The 13,226-nt window shown below is 35.6% G+C and overlaps 3 protein-coding genes across 3 annotated transcripts; 1 reads left to right on the top strand and 2 right to left on the bottom strand.

Moving 5' to 3' along the window:
* LOC109188963 (60S ribosomal protein L26-1-like) lies at positions 1-681 on the top strand. Its single transcript, XM_019339630.1, has one exon. The coding sequence runs from the start codon at positions 67-69 to the stop codon at positions 505-507; it is 441 nt and encodes a 146-aa protein (XP_019195175.1). The 5' UTR covers positions 1-66; the 3' UTR covers positions 508-681.
* A 1,838-nt stretch (positions 682-2,519) lies between these two features.
* Positions 2,520-5,854, bottom strand: LOC109188960 (mitochondrial outer membrane protein porin 2-like). Its single transcript, XM_019339627.1, has 6 exons — positions 5,653-5,854; positions 5,457-5,524; positions 3,905-4,015; positions 3,735-3,821; positions 3,441-3,652; positions 2,520-3,103 (listed from the first exon to the last, which is right to left on the bottom strand). The coding sequence occupies exons 1-6, from the start codon at positions 5,699-5,701 to the stop codon at positions 2,797-2,799; spliced, it is 834 nt and encodes a 277-aa protein (XP_019195172.1). The 5' UTR covers positions 5,702-5,854; the 3' UTR covers positions 2,520-2,796.
* Positions 5,855-8,979: 3,125 nt separating this feature from the next.
* LOC109188958 (protein SHORT-ROOT-like) lies at positions 8,980-11,153 on the bottom strand. The gene is made up of 2 exons (XM_019339622.1): positions 10,183-11,153; positions 8,980-9,790 (listed from the first exon to the last, which is right to left on the bottom strand). The coding sequence occupies exons 1-2, from the start codon at positions 11,006-11,008 to the stop codon at positions 9,210-9,212; spliced, it is 1,407 nt and encodes a 468-aa protein (XP_019195167.1). The 5' UTR covers positions 11,009-11,153; the 3' UTR covers positions 8,980-9,209.
* Positions 11,154-13,226: the final 2,073 nt, after the last annotated feature.

The following is a 13,226-nucleotide window of genomic DNA, read 5'->3' as shown; positions in this document are numbered from 1 at the left end:
GTCTTCTCGAACGGGCGTGGTTGCAGAAGAGTGAGACAGAGAGAGAGAAGTGAGACGCCAGCGAAGATGAAGTACAACCCGAGAGTTTCCTCTTCCCGCCGCAAGAGCAGGAAGGCTCACTTCACGGCGCCGTCTAGTCTCCGCAGGGTGCTTATGAGCGCGCCCTTGTCGGCCGACCAGCGCACCAAGTACAACGTGAGGTCGATGCCGGTGAGGAAGGACGACGAGGTTCAAGTTGTTCGCGGGACTTACAAGGGCCGTGAAGGAAAGGTAGTTCAGGTTTACCGTAAGAAATGGGTGATTCACATTGAGCGCATTACTCGGGAGAAGGTTAACGGATCCACTGTCAACGTCGGCATCCATCCTTCCAAGGTTGTTATCACCAAGCTCCGCCTCGACAAGGACCGCAAGTCGCTTATCGAACGCAAGGCTAAGGGCCGCGCCGCCCATGACAAGGATAAGGGAACCAAGTTCACCGCCGACGACATCATGCAGACTGTTGATTAATTTTGAGCTTGTCTGTTAGTTTTTGGTACACTTTTATCACTACTATATCTTACATTGTTAAATTTTTGCTTATTCAGACTTCCTGCGTTGTTGCAAGACTTTGAAACTGGTTCGCAGCTTTCTATATTGGTTTAAAGTTTAATCGAATTGTGACAATAGTTTTGAACCGTATTATTTTGGTGTTGATAATCTTCTGTGCTACATATATGTGTTTGTGTTTATGCTTGCAAATCAATTAGGCATATCTTCTGTTGCTGGTACTAGTTGTGAAGGTCTTGATTTGCCTTGAAATAGAATTGTGATTTGTGTCAATTCGAAAGCTCTAGAATTGTAGCTGATATGTTTTTCATTTCTTTGGATTTTACTATGCATTTTGTGTGTTACAATATTTCTAAGGACTTACATTATTGAACCTTTGCTAATATCAGTTTTTAGTTCCCGAGCTTCCATTGCCACTCCTTGAATTGATTTTTTTTGTATATCTGGTTGCTAGTAAATTGTGAGTGGTTTTTTGGTTCATTAGGTCTTATAAATCAAGATCAGATGTAGGATTATAATCTCTGTTAGATAAGGATACTTGCATCACATGTTACCTTGCCACAATTCAATTTCGTTTTTCAAATCATCACCTTAGTCAGCATCTTTCTAGATAACCATTCTTTATCTGGCTGAATTTAGTTTCCATCAATATCGAAAGCCGCTTTTTCTCAATTAAATTATTTCCCTTTGGTCTTCTCCCATTGCACAATCTATTCTCATTGTAAATTGTCTCCTTTAAAGTGTTTTTTTTTTTTTTTTTTTTTTTTTTTTTTTTTTTTTTCAGTAAATTGTCTCCATTAAATTTTTTTTAGTATCTGTAAAAATCATTTATTCTGATCTCAACTATCTATCTCTGTTGTTGAATATTGTCAGAGACTTCATTTCTTTACACCAAAAAAAAAGAGAGACTTCATTTCTCAGCTTGTACTCAAATTCTGAACTATTATTACTAAGGGTGTGTTTGGTTCGCACATAGGAATCGGAATTGGTATGGGTATCAAATATTTGGTAATGGTAATGGGTTTTGGTGAAAATATTTAACATGTTTGGTAGTAAGGTGGAATGGGAATGGTTACTAATAGTAGTGTTTGCGAATGAATAAGGGAATGAAACCCTTATTGTATTTGGGTATGGGTTTTTCAATTGATGGGGTATTTGAAACCCATAGTAGTGTTCTAAAAACCTATCAACCAAACAACAACAAGCACTTTCATATCCATTCCTATGGGCAAAACCCACCAACCAAACACACCCTAACTGTTTTCAGTAAGGTGGCGAGTACTTTGGTTGATTATTTCAAGTCTTGAGGTTTTATTAGTTGATATCTTTAATGTATTATGATTCTTGTATTCTTTTACTAGTTTAGGGCAATCTATAATGCATTTTTTACCCATTTTTTGAAAAAAAAACTTGGATGGATTGACTTTACATGAGAGTAGTTTGGTTCTGTAGCCTTGGATTCTTATGATGCATTGTAGATTGTCTTATCACTTTTAAGCTTCAAGCCTAGTGTGACATAATTGGCAATATAATGTTTTCAGCTTGTAATGTGAATTTATACATATTTCGGTTGTGAATGGTAATAAATAGATAATCCATGTTGGCTGCTAACTAAGATATTCATGGACTCCCTAAACACCATCGCATTTATTTTTCTTAACTAGTAAAGTGTGTGATTCTGGCCTTCTGGGGATCTTACGGACTATTTGCCCATTGGGTTATTTCGTAGTGATTGGTAGCTGGTAAGAAATTGAAGTCATAGTAACGAACATATATGTAAGACTTGGATGCTATACAGTACTGTTGCTGGGAAATCAAATCGGCCAGTACAGTGACGTGTCAACTTGAAATATGTGTTCATGTGGGTGTGGAAGGATGCTACAAGCGCAGTCATCCGTTACTGATTTAAAGAAATTCATAATAGCAACACATAAATATGGCATGGGGAGTTTATATGCTTCAAGAAAAGAGGAGAGCTCAAAGGAACTATGGAAATTAAACAAACTTTGCATAACTCCAGGAACAGCTCAATGAATAGATTGTTGCTAGACAGTTTTCTCACAAAAGGATATTAGGAAAAAGTAAACAGAACTGGACAAGACCATGCCATGGCCACTAAATCAAACAAACCCTATATGTCATCCCACATCTGTTGAAAAGTATTTGCAACCTTATTGTGCTTCAACGTTATCACAGGGGAAAAAAATGTTTTAATCAATTAAGGCTGTGGTGTCAAAAAACAAAATGAAATTAAGGCTTGAGAGCAAGTGACACACCGAACCTTGGAGTCTTCTCCAAGGCCTTGGTATCAAACTCACTCGAGATGGACAAAATTGATTTTGGTACCACCTCGTGCTGTAAGAGAGCACCTAATTTGCCGTGATTGTTGAGCTTCAGCTTCACATTTGTCAGGTGATCAATAGCGCACGATCCACCAACTGTAAATGTGTTCTCATTGGTGGAGAATCTTCTAACAATCTCTCCTACTGCAGCAGTCTTCTTCAATGCATCCAGATGCTGAGTATATGATGCCTTTATTGTGTCCCCCTTGTCTCCCCTGCAAGAAGTAAAGAACAAACATGAGAAAATTGGGCAAATTATTGTGGACCATGGTCCACACACACAGTGTTGTGTGGACCAAAAAATACATTATTCGTGTACTGAATGTACATTATACAAAATAATGTACTTTCAGTACTTAAATAATGTATTTTTTCCGAGTATAATATACAATTTTAATATACTAAAAGTACATTATTTGTGTACTAAATATACATTATTTGATAGTATGGTCACCACAGCTGTGTGGACCATGATCCACCCAATAATGATTGGAGAAAATAGAGTCTTGGCCTCATATGTACATGGGGATGCATTAGCTATCATTAACTCACAAGATTATAGCAGCGCAAGATTCGGGTCTTGTTACACTGATACCAGCATTATACTTTGATAATTTACCAGAAGCAGTTTCGTAACCTGCTTCAGCACCAATAGCAAAGGTTGGAGTGCCAAGGGTAAGAGAAAGATCAATGATGGGTGAGTGATTGGGGGCAACAACAGCTGTTGTGAAGGTTGCATGGTGGTGGAGGTACTCAAACTCCAGCTGCATAACACAACACAACAGAAAAGGTGTGTTGTTAGAAATTGCCAGTACTTAAACTTTCATTTACAGATGAGATTTTCACCTTGACAGAATTATAATTAGGAAATTTCACAGAGGCAATGGTCTTCGATGATGGGACAATGTTGGTGAAAGTCAGAGTTGTAAAGATCTGCAACAAAAAATAGTTAGAAAATTTTTTGGGTGAAAATAAGGATATTTTTGGAAGGAATAAGTTGGTCTTAAGCTCCCCACATTTGATTCTGTATCAACTTTGACATCAACCGTAGTGTTCTTATATTTGTATTGCACTGCTACATCTCCAGTTGAAAGAGCTCCTTTCTTAACTGCAGTTGGTGTTATGGTCTACACCACACAGTAGAAATATGAATCACGAAGTGTACAAAAAGTGACAAAATCTAATGGTTATCAAATGAAAAAACAATACCCTTTCATATTGACTCTTTACTTATTAGCTTAGCATCCTAAAATCAATGGCAACCTTCAAAGTAACTAGACATGAGTATAAAGTGTCTACCTGGTCATTTTATTAATTTATGAAATGTAAGCAATTAGGCAATTTAAAAATTACAAAGGTTCCATTGTAAGTTTAGTTACTAAAGGCATGTAATATAAGCATGTACAGATATATCAGGCTTAACCATGGCCAGACAAGTCGTTTAATCTATAAATGTCTCTCCTATCTTCAAGTCATCCATACTTGTTGTAGCATTGATGGGTTCCAACCTTTCAAATCACCAAGTCTCCACCACAATCCTTACCAGATTTTATTAGTTAAAAAGTTCACAAAACTAATGTTTCAATGCATGCATTAGAAAATTACATGCTTGTTGTCTAGCAAGGTCTAGAATATATGAGTGAGCCTGAAGAAGAAGAAAGATTGCAATGAAAATGTGACATCATGACTGGTGCATTACTGCACCATACCTCCCAAAACTGGGAGCCGTTGTTTCACAAAGACCTTGGATTCAATTTTCATATTGAACCATTGAGTGCTGCCTGACTGATGTGAGACTCAGGGTTGTCATAGTCAACCTAACTCAAAGGAGCAATGCTCAATATTTATAATGAACCCCAAAAGCCACCCCAACAGATGTTGGACTCTAGGGTATCACAATTACATAACCACACCTTGTCACTGTGAAGCAATGTGGATTCTAAAGGTGGTGTTTCCAACCGGATATAATACGGTGTCCTTCCAGACCATAAGGACCTTTACCTGATTAGTTTCGGTCTTTGGGATAACGGATATCATCACCAACACAAAATATCAGTGAATCAACCATATGCCAAGTCCTAATGTTCAATGGACGAACAGGCAAACATGTGGAAACATAGATTGGACCATATAATAATGTAACAAAGACAGAAAACGACTCGTGAGTTCCAAATTAAGAAAACCTGGAGTACTTTATACAGCTTAAATTGAATTCTACTCAAGTTTGAAAATCAATATCAAGAAGTAGTATTACATGTATTTTACACCACCTTCATTGCTTAAGTCAACAGGGATACTTTCATAGCATAGACTGATTAATACTCCGTAATAATAAATTCAAATACAATAACAAAGAACAAGTCGATGCAGAGGGTAGTAATTATGTATCAAGCCGAACGAACATTTGGAAATGTGCTGTACGGCGCTAAATCTAGCTAAGAAGAGTACTTAAATTCTAATGAAAGCCTAATTAAGTGCCTAACTAACCTATATCAGCAAAGGAAACAAAAAAAATCACCAGAAAGCACTCTATTCAAATTGAATGAGGAGAAGTCAAGGAATTCGTACCACTCCGCAGTCACTGTGGGTCGACACAGATATCTTCTGATCCGAGATATAGTCCTTCGTCAGCAGATCTATGTGAATTGTGCAGGAGAAACGACGTCATGTTTCGGAATCGAAGGATTTACACACACAGAGTACGTGAGGAGCGTATAGATACGAAGATGGATTAGAAGAAAGGAGGATCTGAAAATAGATTTACCTTTGGCTTTCTTGCCAATACCGGAGAAGAGACCAGGTCCGGTAGTCATTTTGTCTCAGGCCGATGAGATCACCAGAGATGGAGAGTATTGCAGAGAATCGGGAAGGCGGAACTCTGAATCTGGAAACCGAGAAGGAGGAAGACAGCTCCAAAAGAGAAATTCGTTTTTATTGTTACCATTATCATATTATTTTTTGGTGACCACGAATCGTAGTAGTAACCGGGAAGTCGGGAACGGGTTGGATTTTGGTAGCAAACATATCTCTACCGTTGATTTTGTCCTCCTTACTATTTTGTGTTTTTTTTTTTGGTAAACAGTATATGCTTTTATTTTTAAAGAACAAATTGTTAAATTAAGAAAATAATGTAATTGAGTATCATAACTATTTTTGTAAAGCTTCATTCAACCTCTTAAATGGATTTAAAAAAAAGTATAATTAAACGTTGATTTCACACATTAATTAAATTGTCACATATGCTTGAGCCAATTAGGTCACAGAAACATAGATCAAAGTCCATTTGAACTAATGAACCAAAAAAGAGTTCAATTAAACTACTCAACATTTAAAATCATCTATTTTGTTTAGATTCATGCATGTTAAATTTTGAGTGGTTCATGAGATTTTATGGCACAAATTCACAAACAATCAATAAAATAAAGAAAGTATTTTCACACCATATGTCAACAACTCTTATTTGACTTGCATGAACTTAAACAACTAGTTATATAGAAAAAAAAATGGATGACTTTTAAATGTTGAGTGGTATAATCAGACTTTTCTTTTATTTAGTAGCTCAATTGAATTTTGATCTATGATTCAGTGGCGGCCTAATTGGTCATTTTCCGGTATATTTTTAATGAAGAATAGCTATGTGTGAAAGGTAAAAAAGGATATAAGAATTGTATATTTCTACGAGCAAAATCATTCAAACGTTGTGATGCACCTTTGCGCTTTGTTTTTGTGTTTGCTAACGGTACTGCTCATAAAGAAAAATAAAAATCAAAGGTCTTCACATGAGAATAAAGAAGAAGTGCGTAATAGCCAATGGGACCAAGTCTGCTCTAAAGTCTACGAATAAATTAAAGGTTAAATAAATATTTAAACTTATTTAGATAATTAATATAAGATAGACGTGATGTGAACAAAATATTAAAATTATTTTAAATTTTGAATTCAAACTATTTTATGGGGTATAATTTGTTATTGTTGTAAATTTCAGTTATTAAATTTTTAAAAAATTGAAAAATAAAATATTAATACTTTTATCTAGTAATATAATGTTGTTGAGGTTAATATTACCAACATGTGTCTCTTGATAATAGGCCATTGGCTTGAGGTTAGAGTCAAGCATGATGAAAAGTATTAAGAGTTGCAGAGTACTGTAAAATTAAATGTTGGTGTGTTTGACCCATCCTCACTTGAAACACCTAACAACTCATGAAATCAATTACAACTGTCTTATATTTTTGTTGTCAGTCCTAATTACAGGAAAAATCATATTGGGACAAGCACAATTAATCTATTAGCTCTCTTGTAATGGCTAAACACCATCTTATATATGAGTGTATAACTTGAAGTTTCAATGCAGACTAGCCCACTCCATTAGGCCCGCGCCCACTGCGAGTTGTAAATTTTACGAGCATTTACAGTCTAGCCCGCGGACTAAAAATCTTCAACAATTCAACCCTAACCCACCTCATGTAGGTTTATAGGGGCCGCGGGCTAGCTTATGGGCCAACTCAAAATTCTTTTAAAAAATTATTATTTTATATTCTAATAATTTAAACTAAATAATATTAGATTCTTTCGAGCTTAAAAAAAATTCTCTGTGTTTATTAAAAAATTTTAAGTTTTTAATCTATTTAATGGTATATATATTATTGTTGTTAGCCTGCGAGATGGCCTGCGTGGACTAACTTGTGTAGCCCGCTAGACTCGCATTTTTGCTGGTCAAAATTTTTAGGCGTTAAACTGCTCTACCGCGGAGCGGTTTAGGACTGGCCCATGGACTTCCCATGTTGACACTCCTATAAATACAACATACATGCACAATAAGGAGGGTCAACATTCTGCTTATTTGAATACATTGTTTTATTAGGGTCACCCCAAGTAACCAAAAACATTCCATTACTCTGTCATTTACACTTTTGTTATAATTTTGTACTTACCTTACGGTTTATGTTGGGATTGTATTATATCAATAAACTTCAGCAGATGTAAATCATTCTCATAAATTTAATATTTTTGTAAATAAAATAACTAAATAATCCCTATTAATTAAAATGTAAATTAAATTAAATTTATTTAATTTTTTTTATTTATCATGGAAGGGGGAGACCCCAAAGAGAACTACAAAAATTCAGACTGTATGAACATTACGCCAAGTATGTATTCCGGCAATGTCATCTTCTATAATGCCCAACAACGGCTCAGGAGGATTATTTAGTACATGAAATCCCTTTGGGAAATTCCGGCTAAGCTTTGCTAGGGTGTCAGCTGCATGATTCTGTTCCCGCGGTATAGCAGCAAGCTCCCAAACTTCTAGTCTTCGCAAGCCGGTGTATGTAAATTAAATTAAATTTATTTACTTTATTATTCTAATATACTGTTTACAAATATTTAATATATACTCCGTATTAGTTTTTTATTACCTATTTTATTACTTTTATTTTTCAGTTGTCACAAAATATTATCCACTTTACTCAAATAAATACTAGTATACTACCACCTTGAAATAAATAAAAATAATTCCATATTAAAAATGTAAATTTGAAATACAATTTGAATAAACATAAATATTGTACCACAATAACCAACCACTATCAAGGATAAATTAAAATTTAAAAAGAAAATGCAAGGATTGAGATGTCAACATTATACATGTGTTTATACTGCAAAATTGTGTAAAAATTTAAAAAGACAGTAAATTGTTGGACAAATTTTTACAACCCCGTTGAGATTGTGCAACTGCTCGAGAATGATAGGATGAGAATTCCAAAACTGATCTTATAAAAAAATTACTCTAAATAGTTTTTTTCATATTTAGTTTATTAACATTAATAAGCAAATTCAAAGGTCAAATTAAAGCACGTGTAAGGTTTAGTCCTGTTGATGTGACACTAATATCATCTCTATCACATCATCATACTTACATGTCAATTGATATATTATTTTATAAATATTTAAAATCAATTATTTTCACCATCAATATATTACATTGAATAAAATACTATAGTATAAGGATCTTGTAGGTAATTTGACTAAATTTAACTATATTAAATTGTTTACCAAATACCCTGTATGTATTACCAACTCCATAAAAATATTTGAAGCAAACTTAAAATAATAATGCCTTAAATCCACATGTGAATCCCAACAAATCAATCACCATTGTTAACAAACACTTTGAAGATATGAACCTACTAAATTCACACACGTACAAATTAACTCCACTTTGGTGTTTAAAAAAAAAAAAAAAAAACCCACAAAACCGATCCATTTTGGATGGTGACGTTTCATGGCAAAAGGCTGATCACCGGCCATCGCCGCCGTCGCTCAAGGCTTCCATACACTAGCCCACACCACCGGCTGATCCTTCCAGGACAAGAATATTCCGGCGGAAGATTCCCCGGAACACTGTCCCTGCATTGACCATCCTTCTCTGTACCTCCTCAAAAGGGCGCGTACATCATCGCACACTTCATCACTGTATGAAGCGGGGCTGAACCCCCCTGCATGGAGGCGGCGTGACCAACGCGCCGCCGTCTCCCGTCGCTCCACCGACTCCGACGGCGGGCACGCCACTAGGTCCACTACCGCCCGTCCGGCCTGCCGCTCCAACATTAAACGCTCGTTGCTCGTTTTCGGGAAACTTTCCTCCAAACACTCGAAATAAACCCTAAACCACCTCAAACATTCTTGAAAACCGGTGATAAAGTCGGACCCATCAACGCCCACGTCAAGATTAGCCTCCTCCTCCACCACCGTCAAAACCCTCGGCTGTAATCGCCGGAAAGTCGATATCAAGTGGCCCCGCCGGCTGTCGGCGACGGAATGTAACGCCCCGACGCAGTTTACTGCCAATGCTTCATCTTCTTCCACATTCAATGCAAGAATATCGAATTCAGATAGATCGCCTGCACAAAAAATGGGAAACCCATTCAAGTTTTTCTTGTTCATTTCTCAAAACCTTCTCAAATTTATCCACCTTTTTTAAAAATACTAAAATAATTAGCCCATCAGCCAATTATTTAACCACAATTAGCAATTTAACTTGGTTAAACAATCAATACTATTTGATTAATTAACTTTTTGTAACAATTTATTATTCCAAAATGCTAAATTTAAAAAGCTTGCATCAACTTTTTGATAAAATTATGTTTATATATAATCAGCTAATTTACCAAATACTTTTCTGCAATTAACTAATGCTATCAACTAATCAAACTTATTAACCAAATCAGCTAACAGTCATTTATCAAACACCGCCAATACCTAATAATTTGTTCATTTCTCAAAACATTCTCACCTGTATGATATACAACGTTGAACTTAAAGGGCACACCCATAAGTCTAGCAAACTTCTCCATCCTACTCCCAATCTCTTCCATCACCGTCTGGACCGCCGCAGGCGGCCCATGACCGCCGCCCGGTTTCCGGACCACCACAGTGGTGAGCCGTAGACGAGGGGGGTCGTCAGTTCTGGTAGCGAGGGATTCAAGAAAAGTGGGCCACTGCGTGCAAAAAGTATTGCTTATATCAACTATATGAATCTTGGATTCACCGTCAATGGCGTCCATGATCGCTCCGTTACAGGCGACGTGGCCGAAAGTGGTCCACGGGCTCACCTCCTGGAACTTCAACGCCGTCTTCCTCGTCGACTCAAACGAGCAATTCTTCTCCGACGCCGACGCCGACTTCCGGCAATTCCGCTCGCCGGAATCCGTTATGCGGCTAAACAACGCTTGGAGAAAGTAATAAGCCAGCTTCTGATCGGTGTCGCCGTACGGAGAGCTGATCTCGTTGAGCATCCATATGAGGTGCCGCACGCGGGGGGTGTTCTTGTCAGCTACGGCTCTGGCGGCGTCGAGCAGAATATCGTCGCCGGAAAAAGACGACCCGGAATCAAGACCCAAGAAATGATCGATGGGAGTTTGATAGCGGTGAGAGTAATTACCAGAGAAGTGGTGGGGATTATAAGAGGAAGAAGAAAAGTCGTCTTCATTATTATTATCCATGAAAACAGGAGTGAAGCATTGTTGTTGGGAAGATCTGGAGGTGGCAGAAGTTCTGGAAGAGTTGAAGGATTGATCGGAGTGTTGAAGGGTGAGTAGAGGAAGAAACATATCATCCATTTCAGCTTACCCAACGAGGAATCAACAACATACATTAAAAGTTGGTTGGATGTGTGTTAGATTTGGCCAGACACAAAATATATGTATATATAATATATGTGGAGTTGTTGTCTGATATCGCGGATGTACGAGAAAGGAAAGGATAAATCACAATAATTTAGTCGCCATCATGTGAGAGGGTTCATGTTTGGTATTTACAAGGAACTTATAATATTAATCTTATTGGATATGAGCCTAAACTATAAGTAATATTTGAGTATTTGACAATAATATCCAGAAGAATTAATTAATCAAATTATAGGGGTATGGCATACTTCAATTGTTATACTATGGGATCAGGGTTCATATTGCGTTCTGAGTCTTAATATAAAAATTATGTATTTTTAGTTAACACGTTATATACTTACAATTAACCGTTTGTGTACATGTAAACAAATAACTTGATAATTGCTAACACATAATATGATAGCTACAGATACAGAAATTATCAACCACAGGTACAGAATGTATCAACTATACATATAGAATTTGAAAGTTATTTTTGGACCAAAATCTACAATGCAAGGTAGACCCTGATTCATGATACGATTTGCTGCATACTTAGTCCCAAAATTATAGACACTACCTCCATTTTTATTTTTTTTTAAGTCCTCAATTATTAATTAACATAGTTGTATTTTTCCCCTTCATTGAAGCATAACACGGTTAATTAGTTATGTTACACTTTTTTTTTTTTGGTCTCAAAACATAATTTTGTAGGACTAAACTTGTAAATTTATCATTTTGAAATGTTTTCCTTCTCGATACATTGAGGGAAAATTACACATTCAAGTTATTATTTGGGTTAAATTATAAATTTAGGAGAAAATAAGGTGTTTCGTCTCGGTACGGAACTCACGCACTGGAGATTTGTGAGGAAAATATAGGAAAAAAAGAGAAAACTTCGGTGAATTTGTCTTGAGAAATTAGGTTTCGAAGAAGAAATTAATAATCTCTAACGATTATATTTCGATAGGGTCAGAAAAAAAAAAATTAAACAATACTAATCATTGAAGGATCAAAAGTATTATTTTCCTGCAAATCCGGAAGTTGACAACCGACCATTTCAAAATGCATTTCCTATGTATTATTGATGTCAATTAATTATCCAGGGGCAACTAACGTACGTTAATTAGAAACGGGATAAATTAGAGTCTAATATACTTGCTACTCAATTACACCCCTCAAGTTATGATTTGTGAATATTACACCAGGGTAAAGCTTAGCCTTTATACACTATAAAATAGTGGTAATGCGATTTGTGTGATTTATAAATATTACATAGAAGTAGAGTTTATCTAGTGTACACTCTGATTAAGATATCACGTAGAAAAAGCAGATGGTTGGGTTAGTTTAAAAAGGTACACAAAGATAACTAAACAAATGCTTAAAATAAGAGTAGATGACCAAAAAAATCAAATTAAATGTTTGTAAGTTTTAGAAGGCATTATTCGACCACCTAACCTTTTTTTTCAATGAAGCGGACCATTTTTCAGTTAATTTATGTTATGGAAACAGTTTTGGAGGATTTAACTAAAATAAAAAATTGTAAGAAGTATTGACTTGGCGTGGCTTCTGTGACTGTGGGCAACAATTTTTTTATTTTTTATTTTTTAATATATTTGAAACATTCTTGGAAATATTAATTAACTTAACTGGAATGTATTGACCAGACCGACTCATAGTTGACATCTGCAGTCTTCAATTGAAATTTTAGAAATATCAAATTGGATAGATCCAAACATTATAGAAAAATTCGAGATTTCTAATCCATTAAAAATAGTTAGAACTTAGATTTTTAGGTTTTTTTTTTTTTAAAAAAAAAAAAAAACAACTTTTCTAACCATTTTAGGATTCAAAACATCTTTCCTTATTATTACCAATCACACATGGACAATAATCGATAACATCAACCACCAAAAGTCATCAACAACTTGGTCAATTAATTTAGTAATTATGCCTGTTCACAAATTTCTGATCACCGGTAATTGATTATTATTATTTTTTTAAAAAAAACATTTTGTTTTTAAAAACATGGCTGCTAAAATCCATGGCTATCGGATAATGTAAACTGAGTTTCTGCTTTCCAACATAAATAGAATTATAGAAACAAGGTTTCTACTGGTAGCAAAAATCCAGAAGTAGGTTTAAGCTCCATTGGTTACATATTTATTATTTA

The sequence above is a fragment of the Ipomoea nil genome, unplaced genomic scaffold, assembly GCF_001879475.1.
Source record: "Ipomoea nil cultivar Tokyo-kokei standard unplaced genomic scaffold, Asagao_1.1 scaffold1509, whole genome shotgun sequence".
NCBI classification, from domain to species: Eukaryota; Viridiplantae; Streptophyta; class Magnoliopsida; order Solanales; family Convolvulaceae; genus Ipomoea; species Ipomoea nil.
Note: the sequence above shows the minus strand (reverse complement) of the source record. Positions and strands in the feature narration are given on the sequence as shown.

Excerpts from the sequence above, each read along its gene's own strand:
- LOC109188963 (XM_019339630.1), top strand. The coding sequence starts at position 67 with ATGAAGTACAACCCGAGAGTTTCCTCTTCCCGCCGCAAGAGCAGGAAG.
- LOC109188960 (XM_019339627.1), bottom strand. The coding sequence starts at position 5,701 with ATGACTACCGGACCTGGTCTCTTCTCCGGTATTGGCAAGAAAGCCAAA. Across the intron at positions 3,822-3,904 it reads AAGTTGATACAGAATCAAAT|ATCTTTACAACTCTGACTTT; the intron begins GTGGGGAGCTTA and ends TTTTTGTTGCAG. Across the intron at positions 3,653-3,734 it reads CTAATTATAATTCTGTCAAG|CTGGAGTTTGAGTACCTCCA; the intron begins GTGAAAATCTCA and ends TGTGTTATGCAG.
- LOC109188958 (XM_019339622.1), bottom strand. The coding sequence starts at position 11,008 with ATGGATGATATGTTTCTTCCTCTACTCACCCTTCAACACTCCGATCAA. Across the intron at positions 9,791-10,182 it reads CAACGTTGTATATCATACAG|GCGATCTATCTGAATTCGAT; the intron begins GTGAGAATGTTT and ends TTTTTTGTGCAG.